Consider the following 14,851-nt stretch of genomic DNA (forward strand, 5'->3'; position numbering starts at 1 on the left):
GTCCCACTCCTAAGACTCCTGAAGTGCCTTTCTGCCGCTGCTCTCTTCATGCCAATGTGAGCCGTACCAGAATAGGTGCATTTGGTGACCACTCTCGCCATGCAAAGTTTGCTGCCGTACTCCAAAAGGTATATGAAGCTTATACTATAATATTAGGATTTGCTTTTACACTGTTGTCACGGAAGTGGTTTTTGATTTTTATACCCTGTCGTTATATTTATTAATGAGGATCCCCCCCCCCTTTTTTTTTTTTTTTTTTTTTTTTTTTTTTTTTTTTTCAGGTCATCAATGAGGACAGCGTGTGCCTCTGTGTCGGCAGTGACATTATGCTTCCCATGATGGCCTCCATGCTTGGAGCAAAAGAGGTATGTGAAAATATTTATGCAACCTCAATACCATATTTACACATTCATGGCGGCAGCACTTTGCGTAGTTTCTATTCCTGTATGTGGTGACCCACCGGTGGGTCACTTGTCATATTCCTCTAGTGCATCGTGGCCCACTGGTTAGTTGCCAGAGAGTTGTGCTCCTTTGAAAGTACCTCAAGGTATAGAGAGATGGTATCATGACATGTCAGGCTAGAAGCAACAAGAAATGTTTCTCTTCGTTGATTTCTTGGGAAGATATCGCGTGCACTTTGCAGAAAATCCCTGCACAACAACACAAGGCAAATAACCGCCATGACCACCCCGTGATCTATACCACAGTGAATGTGTTAAAGTAAGAAAATTAGGGATGTGCAAATAGTGATTTTTGAGACCACGTCGAATACCGAATACTTCTCAACTAGTTCTAGAATATTAAAAGCCATTATCACAATTAATATAAATCAGTGTTTAAATCAGTGTTCACATCCAACTATTCTTAAAGTCCCACTATCCACTTTCATCCCACTATCCCACTTTCTTTCATTACATAGCATGTAATGAAACATTGTTTATTAAAAGCACAAATGGAGCATAAAAGTTTCAAAGTTTATTTGTCAATACAGCATACACATGACCTGCCTAAGCATGTTGTGCTTGTTGGCTGGTCAGGCAGCAGATGGAGAATCTTCTAAAAAAAAATAACTTCATATACATGCATTTCATTTTATACACGACATTTCCGATAAATCTGACAGCACAAAATAACACATACAAGACAAGCTATACACAAGGCAATAAATTTACGCACCAGTCATCGTCAGTTAAACCAGTCATCATTTTCTCTTGTTGCTTGCAAGACATAGATCATCAGGAATTTCATTAAACATGACTGGTGCATAGTAATTGCGCATATTTTTACCATAATTACTATAGGCCCGTGGTTTAACAAAACATTCTGTTTTGCTCAATGTAACATTATTACACAACAAAATAAAACAGCTCACGAATCTGTAGGATGCCTAACTCATCGTATTTCTCTTTCATGTCAACTGAGTGTAATTTGGTACCGTAAGATATACTGTTCACGATTCGTTTTAGTATGACATTTAATGCTTGCTTCTTGTATTCCGAGCAGTTTCCATATAATGTAACACCGTATTTTAAAATGGGTTCCACTAATGCTGTGTAGATTACTCGTCTAAGGTGAAGCGGAGATTTCCCCCGAAGGTGATACAACATGACCACAATGGCCCTAATCTTTCTAGAGAGGTAAACAATGTGCTCGTTCCAAGTGAGATGTTGGTCGAAATAGATACCCGGATATTGAACTGTTCGCTCTATTTGCATGGCTTCGCAATCACATGGGTAACAACGGGATGAGTGTAAGTCCAGTGGTTGAATTAAATCAACTGTTTTGTGGGCGTTTTTAAAACATGTCAGTTTTGTATTGGGAAGGTATAAAAAAAATTAACTTTTGCGAGAACCAGTCAATTACTTCAGTTATATCTGCCTGGAACGTTTTAATGTCAGTACAATAGTCAGTGAGTTCAAGTGCAAGCACTGCATCGTCAGCGTATTGAAAGATTTTTGACTTAATCTGCAATAGACCTAAATCAGACACGTGTTTTGTAATTAGGAGCAAATAAGTAGTTTTTTGCATGTACAGGTGTCCTCAGACAATGCGAATGATCGATTTAGAGCCTTTAATGGCTACATAGCCTGCTCCACTACGCAAGTTCTCATGTTTTATGTCTATACTATGCCCGTGGGGGTAAAAATTTACCATACTTTTGCTCCAATTTTATGTTTAATTCACCGCAGTTGATATGTTGAAATACTATAAAAGTACTCTAAAGGTATTCACATTTTCGAATATTTTGAATAGTACTTCGAATAGTATAATAGCATTTCGAATAGTAAAACTTCGTTAAACCGTACCCGCTTAAACAATAGTTTCGTTTTAAAAGTAGTAAAATCAAATCTCCGACTCAGCGGGCATTGAACGTAAAGTGTTTTGTATCCGCATAAACCATACCAACTTATTGCATACATACCGTATTTACCCGCGTATAACCCGCCCCTGCGTATAACCCGCACCCCTAACTTTGAACTCGGCGGAAAAAAAAAAAAAAAACTCGCGTATAACCCGCACGTTTACCTGAAAAAAAAAAATGAGCGCTAGAAAGATGCAACTGAAAGATGCAACTCACACTCAGTGATCATTTCGTTTTCAGAACATTTATTCAAACGACCGCCACCACGTCACTGGTTATCCGATTCTTAATCGTCGCCGCTCACACTACTGCCATCCGAGGCTTCATCGCCACTCTCAAAGACGTAGTCGTCCTCGGAACCATCCAAACTATTACTGATCGCACATTTTTTAAAGCTTTTGCGCACCAAATCGGCCGGTATCGCTTTCCACGCATCCACGATCCACTGGCACAGCAATGGAATATCAGGCCTTCGCACGCGTCCCGTCGGTGTGAGGGTGTAAATGCCGTCGGCCATCCACTGGGCATACAGCCGCTTCACGTGTGCCTTGAACGGCTTGTTCAGGCACACGTCGAGTGGCTGTAGCATGGACGTCATGCCGCCAGGTATTATGACGAGGTCGGTGCTGGTCTCGGCAAGGCGAGCCTTCACCGCATCAGTGCAGTGGCCTCTGAAGGAATCTAGTACGAGCATCGACCGGCGTGCCAGCAAGGCACCTGGTCTTCGCTCCCAGATTACTCGAAGCCAGTCACCGACTAGGCCACTGTTCATCCACGAATTTTCTTCCGCACGCACAACGATTCCTGGGGGCAGTGGAATGCTAGGTAGCGTCTTGCGTTTGAAAATGACATACGGGCGCAGTTTCGTGCCGTCAGCCAAAGCGCATAGCATGACTGTGCAGCGCAGCTTGGCATTTCCGCCGGTCAGCACGCTGACTGATTTGGAGCCCTTTTTTTCCATGGTCGTGTCCATCGGCATCTCAAAGTACACAGGTGTTTGGTCAGCATTTCCCACCTGAGACAGCAAATAGCTGTGCTCCTTCCGAAGTGCGATCACATATCGTTGAAAGTTCAACAACATTTTCCTCGTAGGCTTCAGGAAGCCGCTGGCACATGGTTGTTCGCCGCCGCATAGAAAATCCATGCCTTCGCATGAAGCGCTGAAGCCATCCACGGCTTGCACGAAACTCACGTGGAATGTTCAATTCCCGGGCCAACTTCAGGGCTTCCATTTGCGCCATCTCAGTCGAAACAGCGTGGCCACGACTTCTCTGCTCCTCAATGAACTTCGCAAGCTGCGTCTCGAGGTGGGGGTACGCGCCAGTCTTCGGACCCCGAAACGCTCGCCTGTCCCGGTTCGTTGCTTCGAGACTCTCTTTTTTCTTCCTCCAGTCGCGAATGCACGACTCGTCGACGTCATGCTGTCTTGCAGCAGCTCTGTTGCCGATTTCTTCGGCAGCGGCTATAATCTTTAGCTTCTCTTTCGCTGTGAAACACTGCCGTCGAGTCGCACTCATGATGCCAAAACAAAGCAGGCAAACAGTGCAAACTGGGGTAAGTACACTAAACAGCGCCTAACGCGAGGCTCAACAATGCTGGCCTTTCGTTGGCCCTTCATCGGCTTGACAAGCGTCGATGACGATGGGGATGGCGGACTACACGGGGAGGCCGCCGCACATTGCGGTGAAGCCGACCCCCCCCCCCCCCTCCCAAGGAAAAAATTCGCAGATAACCCGCACCCCCACTTTTTAAACGCGTTTTTTCACATTTTGGTGCGGGTTATACGCGAATAAATACGGTATCAGTTAGCACATAGTGTTTCCATTTTTCATCGCGCAGTCAAGGCAGTGCGCCGTCCCCATTGGACGTCCTGGCAGAACAAGCCTCGGAGATCGTAAAAATGACCTCCAAGCGTCCTATGCGTTTGCGCGTGAAGCCACATCACTTCAACACCGTGTCAGAGAGCGTTGTGGCCGTGGTTGGGGCATCATGCAAGCTAGGGCTCACGTCATGCCGAAGCTCGGATAAGAACACCAGGTGCTCAGCGTAGAAGAAAAATTTTACATCGTTTGTGCTATCGAACGTGGCACGAAGAAATCAGCCCTGGCACGCGACAGCAATCTAATGTTGACTACGGTGTGTGGCATTTGAAATGCGAAGAAGTTGCTCAGCAGCACTGCTATGACCGCGAAAAGATGTTGGCTTCGAGGTTAGACTTTTTGTCATCGTTGCCTCTGTTGTTGCCGAAGTGTCGCCTAACAACAGTGATGAAGGCAACACGGAAAGTGACAGCATGGGTGATTCAGGCCCAACAGTGGCAGAAGTTGCGCATTACGTCAGCCTCATGAATGCAATCGTCGCGACGAGGACAACACCCCACAATGAAGAAGGTGCCCCGCGACTTCTGCAGTGCTACCACGCCCGTGCACGGAGAATATCAATGCAAACGAGGAATCTGCCATGTGAGTGTTTGCCAAAAAGAGGGGGCTGGCTGAAAAGCTGGCTCGCACCTTCAGTAAGATTGAGGCCACTTTCGTTGCTGCTAGGCTGCCGCAGCATGAAACGAAAATAAGACTTTTGTCGCATGAAGTGAATAAATACTGCATGTGCTTGCCCTTACATCTTACTCTCTCTGAGTTCCGTTTTTGACAGGTAAGTGAGCGATCTCATGCTGTTTCGATTAAGCAGGGCTACCATTTAGTACGTACAGCTCCGGCCAACTATGGTTTAACAAGGTTTCAGTGTAGTTACTATTTGATTTGAAGACCGAATCAAATAGCACACTATTTGATTCGTTACTCGAACGTTCCAAATATTCGCACACCCTTAAGGAAAATAAATGCACCTGAATGTAATATGTGGCCAATTTATAAAAGAGAAATATAGCATGTCCCCACGTTCGCAATCAGAAAAAAATGAGACATGCAGAATTACCTTCCAAAAGAGAGAGAGAAAAAAACTTTATTGAAGACTGCTCCGGCAGTTTTCCTTCGGAGTGATACGGGGGAAGAGGGGATTAATCCCTGTCTCTTGGTTCTTCGTTTCTGTCTGTTGCAGTCGCTTATGTACGATCTTGTTCAATAAAATCTCAAACTGAGAGTCGGCGCTCATCCTGCATATCTCATCTCTGTCTTCGTGCTTTCGTGCTACAACAGAATTGGGTGTACAGGCTGTATATTGTAATTATTATTTTCATTTCATTATTTTTGCCCTTCGTCATTGGATTGCAATGGACCCATTGCTGGATTGCTTGCCATTGCTGGGATTGGCCGCTTATCAGGAGAAATGATAAAGGAATAGAATCTGGGAGATACCATTCTTACAAAATATAGCCAGGGTGTCTACCAACCGGGAAGACAGGGAATTATCAGAGATTCTCAATATGTCTGGAAAACTTGGGCAGTGGCCAGGGAAATTACAAAAAACATAACCAAATTGGGGAAAGTGGCCAGTAAGATCATTCGAATGATGAACACAATTTACAGCACAATCTAGGAGGCCACATGCAGCAACGGCACTGCTGCTCGTGACCTCCGAGATTGTGCAGTAGATCCTCGACTCCGTGCATCCTAGCTCTTTCTGCAGTTTTTTTTATTGCCACTAAGTGGTATACGCAATGCCTCATGACTTCGAGCGTACCAGAATCTTGGAAAAACGCTAACATAATCCTAATCCATAAGAAAGGGGACGCCAAAGACTTGAAAACCCGCCGTGGTTGCTCAGTGGCTATGGTGTTAGGCTGCTGAGCACGAGGTCGCGGGATCGAATCCCGGCCACGGCGGCCGCATTTCGATGGGGGCGAAATGCGATAACACCCGTGTACTTAGATTTAGGTGCACGTTAAAGAACCCCAGGTAGTCGAAATTTCCGGAGTCTCCCACTACGGCGTGCCTCATAATCGGAAAGTGGTTTTGGCACGTAAAACCCCATAATTTTTTTTTTTTAAAGACTTGAAAAATTATAGACCGATCAGTTTACTGTCCGTTGCCTACAAAGTATTTACTAAGGTAATTGCAAATAGAATCAGGAACACCTTAGACTTCCGTCAACCAAAGGACCAGGCAGGATTCCGTAAAGGCTACTCAACAATAGACCATATTCACACTATCAATCAGGTGATAGAAAAATGTGCGGAATATAACCAACCTTTATATATAGCTTTCATTGATTACGAGAAAGCGTTTGATTCAGCCGAAACCTCAGCAGTCATGGAGGCATTGCGTAATCAGGGTGGAGACGAGCCGTATGTAAAAATACTGAAAGATATCTATAGCGGCTCCACAGCCACCGTAGTCCTCCATAAAGAAAGCAACAAAATCCCAATAAAGAAAGGCGTCAGGCAGGGAGATACAATCTCTCCGATGCTATTCACAGTGTGTTTACAGGAGGTATTCAGAGACCTGGATTGGGAAGAATTGGGGATAAGAGTTAATGGAGAATACCTTAGTAACTTGCGATTCGCTGATGATATTGCCTTGCTTAGTAACTCAGGGGACCAACTGCAATGCATGCTCACTGACCTGGAGAGGCAAAGCCGAAGGGTGGGTCTAAAAATTAATCTACAGAAAACTAAAGTAATGTTTAACAGTCTCGGAAGGGAACAGCAGTTTACAATAGGTAGTGAGGCACTGGAAGTGGTAAGGGAATACATCTACTTAGGACAGGTAGTGACTGCGGATCCGGATCATGAGACTGAAATAATCAGAAGAATAAGAATGGGCTGGGGTGCGTTTGGCAGGCATTCTCACATCATGAACAGCAGGTTGCCATTATCCCTCAAGAGAAAAGTGTATAATAGCTGTGTCTTACCAGTACTCACCTACGGGGCAGAAACCTGGAGGCTTACGAAAAGGGTTCTACTCAAATTGAGGACGACGCAACGAGCTATGGAAAGAAGAATGATGGGTGTAACGTTAAGGGATAAGAAAAGAGCAGATTGGGTGAGAAAACAAACGCGAGTTAATGACATCTTAGTTGAAATCAAGGAAAAAGAAATGGGCATGGGCAGGGCGTGTAATGCGGAGGGAAGATAACCGACGGTCATTAAGGGTCACGGACTGGATTCCAAGGGAAGGGAAGCGTAGCAGGGGACGGCAGAAAGTTAGGTGGGCGGATGAGATTAAGAAGTTTGCAGGGACAACATGGCCACAATTAGTACATGACCGGGGTAGTTGGAGAAGTAAGGGAGAGGTCTTTGCCCTGCAGTGGGCATAACCAGGCTGATGATGATGAAGTGGTGCCAATAACCAGCCAGCTGCGAAGGGTTTAAAAGGCAACTGTCATAATCATCGGATGAGCAATGTTATATCTCCGTACTGTGGTAATCTGTCATGGGCCCATGGGTGCGCTTGTGCATGTTTGGCTCTGTTCGTCACTGGGGCATTCTTATTATTTAGTTTTGCGGTAAACTTCTCTGAGCTGCTTTTGAAGAGACTTGAAAATGACAATGTCACAGTCAACAAAGTGCTCATTCAATGCTGACTGAACAAACACATCCGACTTTGCGAGCTGGATTAAGCCTGTGTCCAATGATATATATAGTGCACAATGCACAGTGTGTGCCACAAGACGTTTCGCTTCACTTGAGAAACATGGGTAAAAATTTACCGACGATTACGCTACTCCCTAATGGGAAATCTGAATGCAGCTTTTTAGGTCTTTTGTATTCCACTGGTTGCGTTGCTCAGTGTTGAGAAAGAAAGCGTGAACACAGGAATGTGTGGCTCGCACGAAGTGTATTCTCTAGCAGTGATGGCGCAGGCGAAGTAGCGCATGCGCATTGGGTTCGAAGCCTACGTTGGCGCTTTGTTTTCATGTATGGTATCTGTGGATGCGCTCGCTGCATGCCTTAGTAATGGTGTCATCGGCGACTGGGTGACAGTGCATGCTACTATGGTGCCATCTCGTAGCGGGGCGCTGCCATGGAGCATGTCTCGTGCTCTTTTCACTATCGTCGTCTTTCATCCTCCGCTCATTCATTCTGTCAGTTACGCCAATGCTGAGGCCAACGCTCAACGCAGGAAGGGCCACCTAAGAGCTGCGCTTTAAAACCGCGGTATCTAGCCAAGCTGCAAGTACAAAGCATAAGAATGCCATGAAGGCACTGGAAAACAGCTCCCAGACACGTTTACTCTGGTTGTTTAAGCCAAGCCAAGAGAGCAGTCCCCTCATTGAAGGGAAGCTGAAGAGTCTGTCGAATTCAATAAGACGCTCATATACGGATGGTGCCTGACCGTGCTTGTTTCTACGTGCGTGCCTCGCTCGACCCTGCATTCCTTTGTTTGTGTGTATGTAGAGTGGTAGTTCACGTGCGTAGCATCAATTGAAGTGGTGGGCCGATCATGCTGGCGTTCTGTGCAGCCTACGGTTGCACGAACACCAGCGGCCGCGACAATGTTCGATGTTCCATTTTCCCGCAAGTCGAGAAGCTTTTAGCTAAGTGGGAGGCTGCTGTGAATCGAAAGAATTTCAGGCACTCAAGAACAACACTCTAACCACTTCCGTGACGGCAATTACTACCAGAGTTTATCAATAATGCATGAATGAGTGAAAGTACGACTTGCTGCTAGCAGGCTTTCTAAACGCAGCGCGAAAAGGTCGGGGCAACGAACACACAAGGACGGGACGGGTGCGGGCGGATGGGTGGTAACTGGTCTTGGAAGACATTATGAATACACGAACTCGTCCAAACCTGGATTTTGATCTACTGCTAGCTCCTTCGTGTCAGCACGCTGAACGGAAAGTGCATGTTTATCCTCCCAGCCTTGACGCCAGTTTCGTTGCAAACCGCCGTGAATTTTCTATTAGCACGTGTGTTGTGAAACAGCCTACATGCAGCTACCATAACGCAGTGCAAGTGTAAAGTTTGCACGTGTTTGAAAGCCGGCGCAGGCCAAGACGCTGCGCTCCCCCTTTTCTCGCACACGGAGAAAAACTGGCTGTCTCATGTAGCCGACGGAATTCGCTGCCTTTACGGCTCCGGTTACGAGTAGATTGCGGATGGCGCGCTGATGGTCACGTGCAACAAGAGCCAGGAAACTTTTTCCGCGTGTAAACCATCTGTGTAAATTGCCGACAGCTTTGGGGCAGTGCAAAAATGCCGGTGATCGCACCCCCGCTTACTTTCCACAATGAGGCATGCAGGAACATAACAGTACAGTTGTTTGCCCGTAAACAAACTCACTGGATCACTGAATGCAGCTTTGCAAGAAACATAGTCGCCAAAGAACATTTCTAACACGAGGGGACGCTAACATTTCGCTTTCGTTCCCGTCAAAAGCACTGCTTGCTACCAGGGAGCAACGCCGAACTCCTCAGAGAAACGCACTCTCGAAATTTACCATTACCGTCTCAGCAAAACAGCGCCAAACCACCTTGCACCATGCTTCATGGGTAGCGGCAGTGGTCGGTCGGGACGAACACCATTGTTGACGTCACGAGGTGCCCGACCAATCACAGGCGGAAACGAGGCGCGCGAGCTGCCCTGAGTCTGCTGCTGCAGTTTTCGTCGAAATAAAATCTGTGCTTTCTTTCACTCAATTTCGATGCGATATTCGAATTCGGAGGGTTGAAAAACATTATGTACAGCTCTTCTCATTATTTCTGGAAAACCCTTCAGCTTCCCTTTAATGCCTCCTGCTACTTCAACTCCTGCACACATCTCGGTATGTGGCTTTCTATTGAAGAAAGATGTTACAAAACTGAGATCATATGGTGCATGAATGCTGTAATGATTCGTGCATTCCTCCATTTCGTTGATGTTCCAGCCTTGTGAAATTGCCACGAAGTGCAGTTGGGAAAAGACCATGCTGGATATACCATCTGTGATGGCTATGCGCCATTCTTTCAAAAGAAGGTACTATCAGCTCTAGGTACTATCAGGTAACATACATAGCTGTAGCATTCAATGAATCGCTAAACAAAGTTGTGCAGATAGAGCAAATGGATGTGCTGGCGAGGTACTGGGATTCGACTGACGCTACTGTAAGAACTCAGTACCTGACTTCATATTTTCTCAGCCACACCTGTTCTGAAGACCTGGCACTTACGTTCAAGAAAGCCACAGGGAACATAAAGCACAAGATATTGCAAGTGTCAATAAATGGACCAAATGTGAACTCTTAGTTTCTTAGATCCTTTAAGGAAGAATTCAGTTGTTAAGACAGTCGAGAAATCCTGGACATTGGAAGCTCTGGCCTGCATGTGGTCCATGGTGCCTTCAAAACAGGCCATGCAGCAACTGGCTGGGATTTGGTATTCTTTCTGTGTAGCATTTATAACCTGTTCAAGTGTGTCCCAGCGTGCTGTGCTGATTACATTTGCATCATAGCAAGCACAATGTTTCCTCTCAAATTCTGTGATGTACAATGGCTTGAAAATGGCATGGTGATTTCAAGACTTGATAAAGTATGTGGAGTGTTCATCTAAAGCCAAGAGCAAGCAAACATGCACCAGCTACACCACAGTTGAAAGGCTAGTCACTGGCACGATGCTGCTGGCAAAACTAGCTTTCACGCTACCAGTGGCTGAGGAATTGAAGCCATTCCAAGCCGAATTTCAAACGGACAATACGATGGACCCCTTCCTTTCCACAGCATTGGAAGCTGTCCTACGATTGCTGTTGGAACTGATCATTAAGCAAGAAATTTTGCACGCTACTGACACGCTCTTCAAATTGTTTAAAATAGATTTGGAGAAGCCTGAAAACATTGTTTCTGTCAATGCTTCTGATGTTGGTTTTGCTGCCAAGAATGAACTTCGAAAAAGCTGCAAAACCATCTCAACTTGCACTACTTACTTTCAAGAAGGAATGCATTTCTTTTTGAAAGTGTGCTCACAGAGAAAGTTATGGAAAGGTCACCTCTAAACTACAGGCTAATGACAGGAGCAAGTTTCTTGGATGTGGCCTGCACCTTGTCAGTGGAGGTTGGCAAAAAAACGACCAGCAGTTGCACTGGAAGTACTCAGAGCACCGGTGGCTGACTGGCTTGGAAGCAGAGCGGGTGCACCGATCCTACATGCAAGTCTGTTCGCTGAGCTCTGAGAAGAACTTTGATAGGACGGCACAAAGGCTGGACACCATGTGGTTTGAGCTGTGCTAACGAAACCATAAGGAGTTGTTTATCCTGTCAAGATCATCTTCACCAAGTCCCATGGCAATGCTGTTGTCGAAGGAGGTTTTTGTGTAAATAAAGAATGCTTTGTTGAGAACCTGAAAAAAGAATCTGATTACGCAGAGAATAGTGTATGATAGAGTTTCAGCAGCAGGTGGTGTAGCCAATGTTAACATTACAGACAGTACAGTGAAAATGGTGCCTGGCACAAGCATTCGGTGGAAGGAGGACCTTAAGAAAAAGAAGCAAGATAGACTGAATGCATCTGAAGCTGAACAAAACAGGAAAAGGGTGGCCACCCACATCAAGGAGCTCTAACAAAAGAAGCAAAGGCTCATCAATGAAGAACAGAATTCTCTTCTCTAGGAGGAAATGGATGCTTTAAAGCACTGAATAAATGTGCTCATAATCTAGTTTTGGTGCCGCAATAAACTGTATTTTGTGTGGAATCGTGCCTCTGTATTAAATGTCAAACCTTTTATATATATATATATATATATATATATATATATATTCAGGAAACTTTATTGACATTATTAGGGTAAACCTGGAAAGTTCAGGGAATATATATTAAGTAGTTTAGTAGACACCTTGACAGCCCATTGTGAGTGCCATGACATTGCTGGCTCCTTGTAGTTACAGGCCTGTGAGCACATAGTAACACAGTCTATGACAAGTACAGGATGCATTCACATCTAGGTTGAATTTTTCACTCGAGTTGCAGTGAAATATTTTCAAGAGAGGGCACACACCACCTAGTGCTTTACCCAGTTGTATCCCAACAATTGTAGTTAGTTGCTGAATTGTGTAACAAAAGCTTGCCTGTCTCACTGTGTTGTCGGCAGACTTCAAGCCATGCTGGTGTTTGCATTGGAAAGTGCTGTGCTTTAAGATCAGCTGCCCACCATTGGTATTTAAATTAAGCTTATGTACTTCTGTTCATGGCAACACTACATGGTCAAGGGTGCCCATGTCTACAGGTAAATGGCAATAGTATATTGAGTTTGAAATTTTTTAGAGTAGATACTCTTATAGCCCTTCCTGTACAACAACTATCGTTTTAAATTGTGCACATTTTAGAAGATGACATATGGCATCTGAATCCAGCTAGTACTAAGTAAAAAGTTTCAATTGCTTTAATTATCTAGCTGATTGGTTAGTTACATTTGTCATTCAACATCTGTGTCACCCCGTAACCCGGCCACAAAGGCAGAATTATGCCATCTGCCACATGTTATTTTGTATTTTAAAAAAGTTGGGCAACCTCTTTCTCTATAAATGGTAATAAATACCTTGGCAAAAACATTTTCCAGGACATTATTGACAAACTGTAGTGGTCACTACGCATTTTCTTGTGCCTCTTTGTATAAAATTGCAATCTTTGTGCCTGATTTCTGCTAGTCATTATAACTCAAACATGTGCAGTAATATTCGTACTGTTGTAGTTATCCTCTTCACGCACTACTTGCATCTTCACAATCCTGGAACGTGTAGCGCACCAGCAAAGAACAGATTAAAAATTCTCGATTCAGTGAATTTTATCAAGTTTAGAGAATCCCCGGGGACTCCATGCGTGAACTCTCTGCAGGAACGTCAGATATGAGAACATAAACTGTTTTGTGTCTAGTATACTTGGATAGCAGCTATTCAGCCACTTGTAGAATATGCTTGATGCCAAACATACTGACATACTGTGAGACCAAGAGTGAATGCCCAGCCATCTATCTTCACGCTCATTTTACTAAACTACTTTACAGATATTATTTCAACTTGCAGCACAAGTCCAATCAGAAGTGTTTCAAAATGTGACACATATTAAATATTATTTTCATCAGTGCTTTTGCTTTTGATGCACTATTTTGGCATGCAGAGTTGTTTGTACGACGCCTGATGTCACACAGACGCGCACACGACTGAATCTTAGCAGCTAGTCACTATCGGAGTCCGGTTACACTTCCTTTTCGCTGTCTACCGACCACAGAAAATATTCTTCAGTTCTATCTAATGCAATAGAAATGCCACACGTACAGCAAACTGGAAAATGGCGAGCACAAATTAAGGCAGGAAAAAAAAAAGACCGTTCGATAGCAGTGCGGCTAGCTACCTTGCATTGAGCTTTTTTTAAGTAAGAATTGGTTTTGTTTTATGTTGAGTAGAATTAGTTGCGATTGTAACACGCAGGCAAATTTGAATTCACTTTTTAGCCAAAGAATGTATGCGTTAAATATGCGAATATGGTATGTTTTGGTGCTGTAAGGGTTTTAAGTTTACGATTTAGCACCAGGCACAAATTGAAAATTTTCATACATTTCCCATGCTTCTTTTTTTTCAGGTTTATGTTGTTGTGCAAGATACCTATGTTTATTCTTTGCTAGAGGAATACACTAAGCAAAATGAGATTTGCAATATAGTTGGAATCAAAAAGGATGCACTCTGCCTCTCTGAACAAGACAAGGAGAAAAAGGTAATTTTCAACTTGAAATCATTTAAATCCATTGTCATAGAAAAATTGGATTAAGGTAGAAGTATAAATGTCTAGATAGCATTAAATTCATCATGTATTATGAGCAGTGCTAGAAAAACTATTTCATTTATTATTTGTTTGTAATCTTGGTACATGAAATTCCGTTTTCTCTGTAGGCATTTGTGCTGCTCGGTGAGCCACACTTCAGCACCAGCATGCTGCCATGGCATAACCTAAAATTCTGGTACCAAAAACGTTCACTGCAACACCTAATGGGCCCTCCAGACTCTGTTGTAACCATTCCTCAAGGCTTCTGTTTAAAAGGGGTGGCAGTTCACTTCCGGGACCTCTGGAAGATTAAAGCTCCTATTCAAGCCACACAAGGTTTCAACCTGGGTTCATTTGACCGGCTGATTCAGGTACGTTGAATGTGTCAGCAATATTCTTTTATACCTCATTACACTGTAACCATTAAGCTGCAGTTGCACTTAATAGATATGCCATAGTCCTGCTTCAGTTTCCATTTGAGCTAGTGTATTTGCTATTTGGTGCTCACTTATGCTGTAGCAATGAACGCATGATAAGTACATACTGCTTTCAGTTTTCTTTGTGTGGTGGAAGTGGGCTCTCTCTCCACAGGACCACTTCTATATTTGGAGTACACATGAAAAATAAAAATATCAATTTTTTGGTTTGAATTGAATAATTTGAATAGTTGTTGAGTTAACCTTAGACCCTATCCAACAGCCAAAAGCTGACAAATCTTTTTTTAAAAAATTACAAAGGTGTAAAGAGTTTCAACTCGGCAAACAATTTATTTTCAAAATGCTGCTATTCAAATATTTCCATGCAGAAACGCAAGTTAAAATTGTACTATGCCAGCAGTACAACAGATTTGTTGACCAACTTTGA

At 44.0% G+C, this 14,851-nt stretch overlaps 1 protein-coding gene across 1 annotated transcript in view; it reads left to right on the forward strand.

Annotated features, from left to right (window-relative positions):
- The window catches only part of LOC126547841 (protein arginine N-methyltransferase 7-like), a 102,227-nt gene that overhangs the window by 67,485 nt on the left and 19,891 nt on the right, over positions 1-14,851 (forward strand). Inside the window, exons 9-12 of the mRNA XM_050195855.3 lie at positions 2-128; positions 282-365; positions 13,808-13,939; positions 14,116-14,358. Of these exons, the coding sequence (XP_050051812.1) occupies positions 2-128; positions 282-365; positions 13,808-13,939; positions 14,116-14,358 (586 nt within the window). The remainder of the gene's footprint in view (position 1; positions 129-281; positions 366-13,807; positions 13,940-14,115; positions 14,359-14,851) is intronic.

Source organism: Dermacentor andersoni, chromosome 1 (genome assembly GCF_023375885.2).
Source record: "Dermacentor andersoni chromosome 1, qqDerAnde1_hic_scaffold, whole genome shotgun sequence".
Lineage (NCBI taxonomy): Eukaryota > Metazoa > Arthropoda > Arachnida > Ixodida > Ixodidae > Dermacentor > Dermacentor andersoni.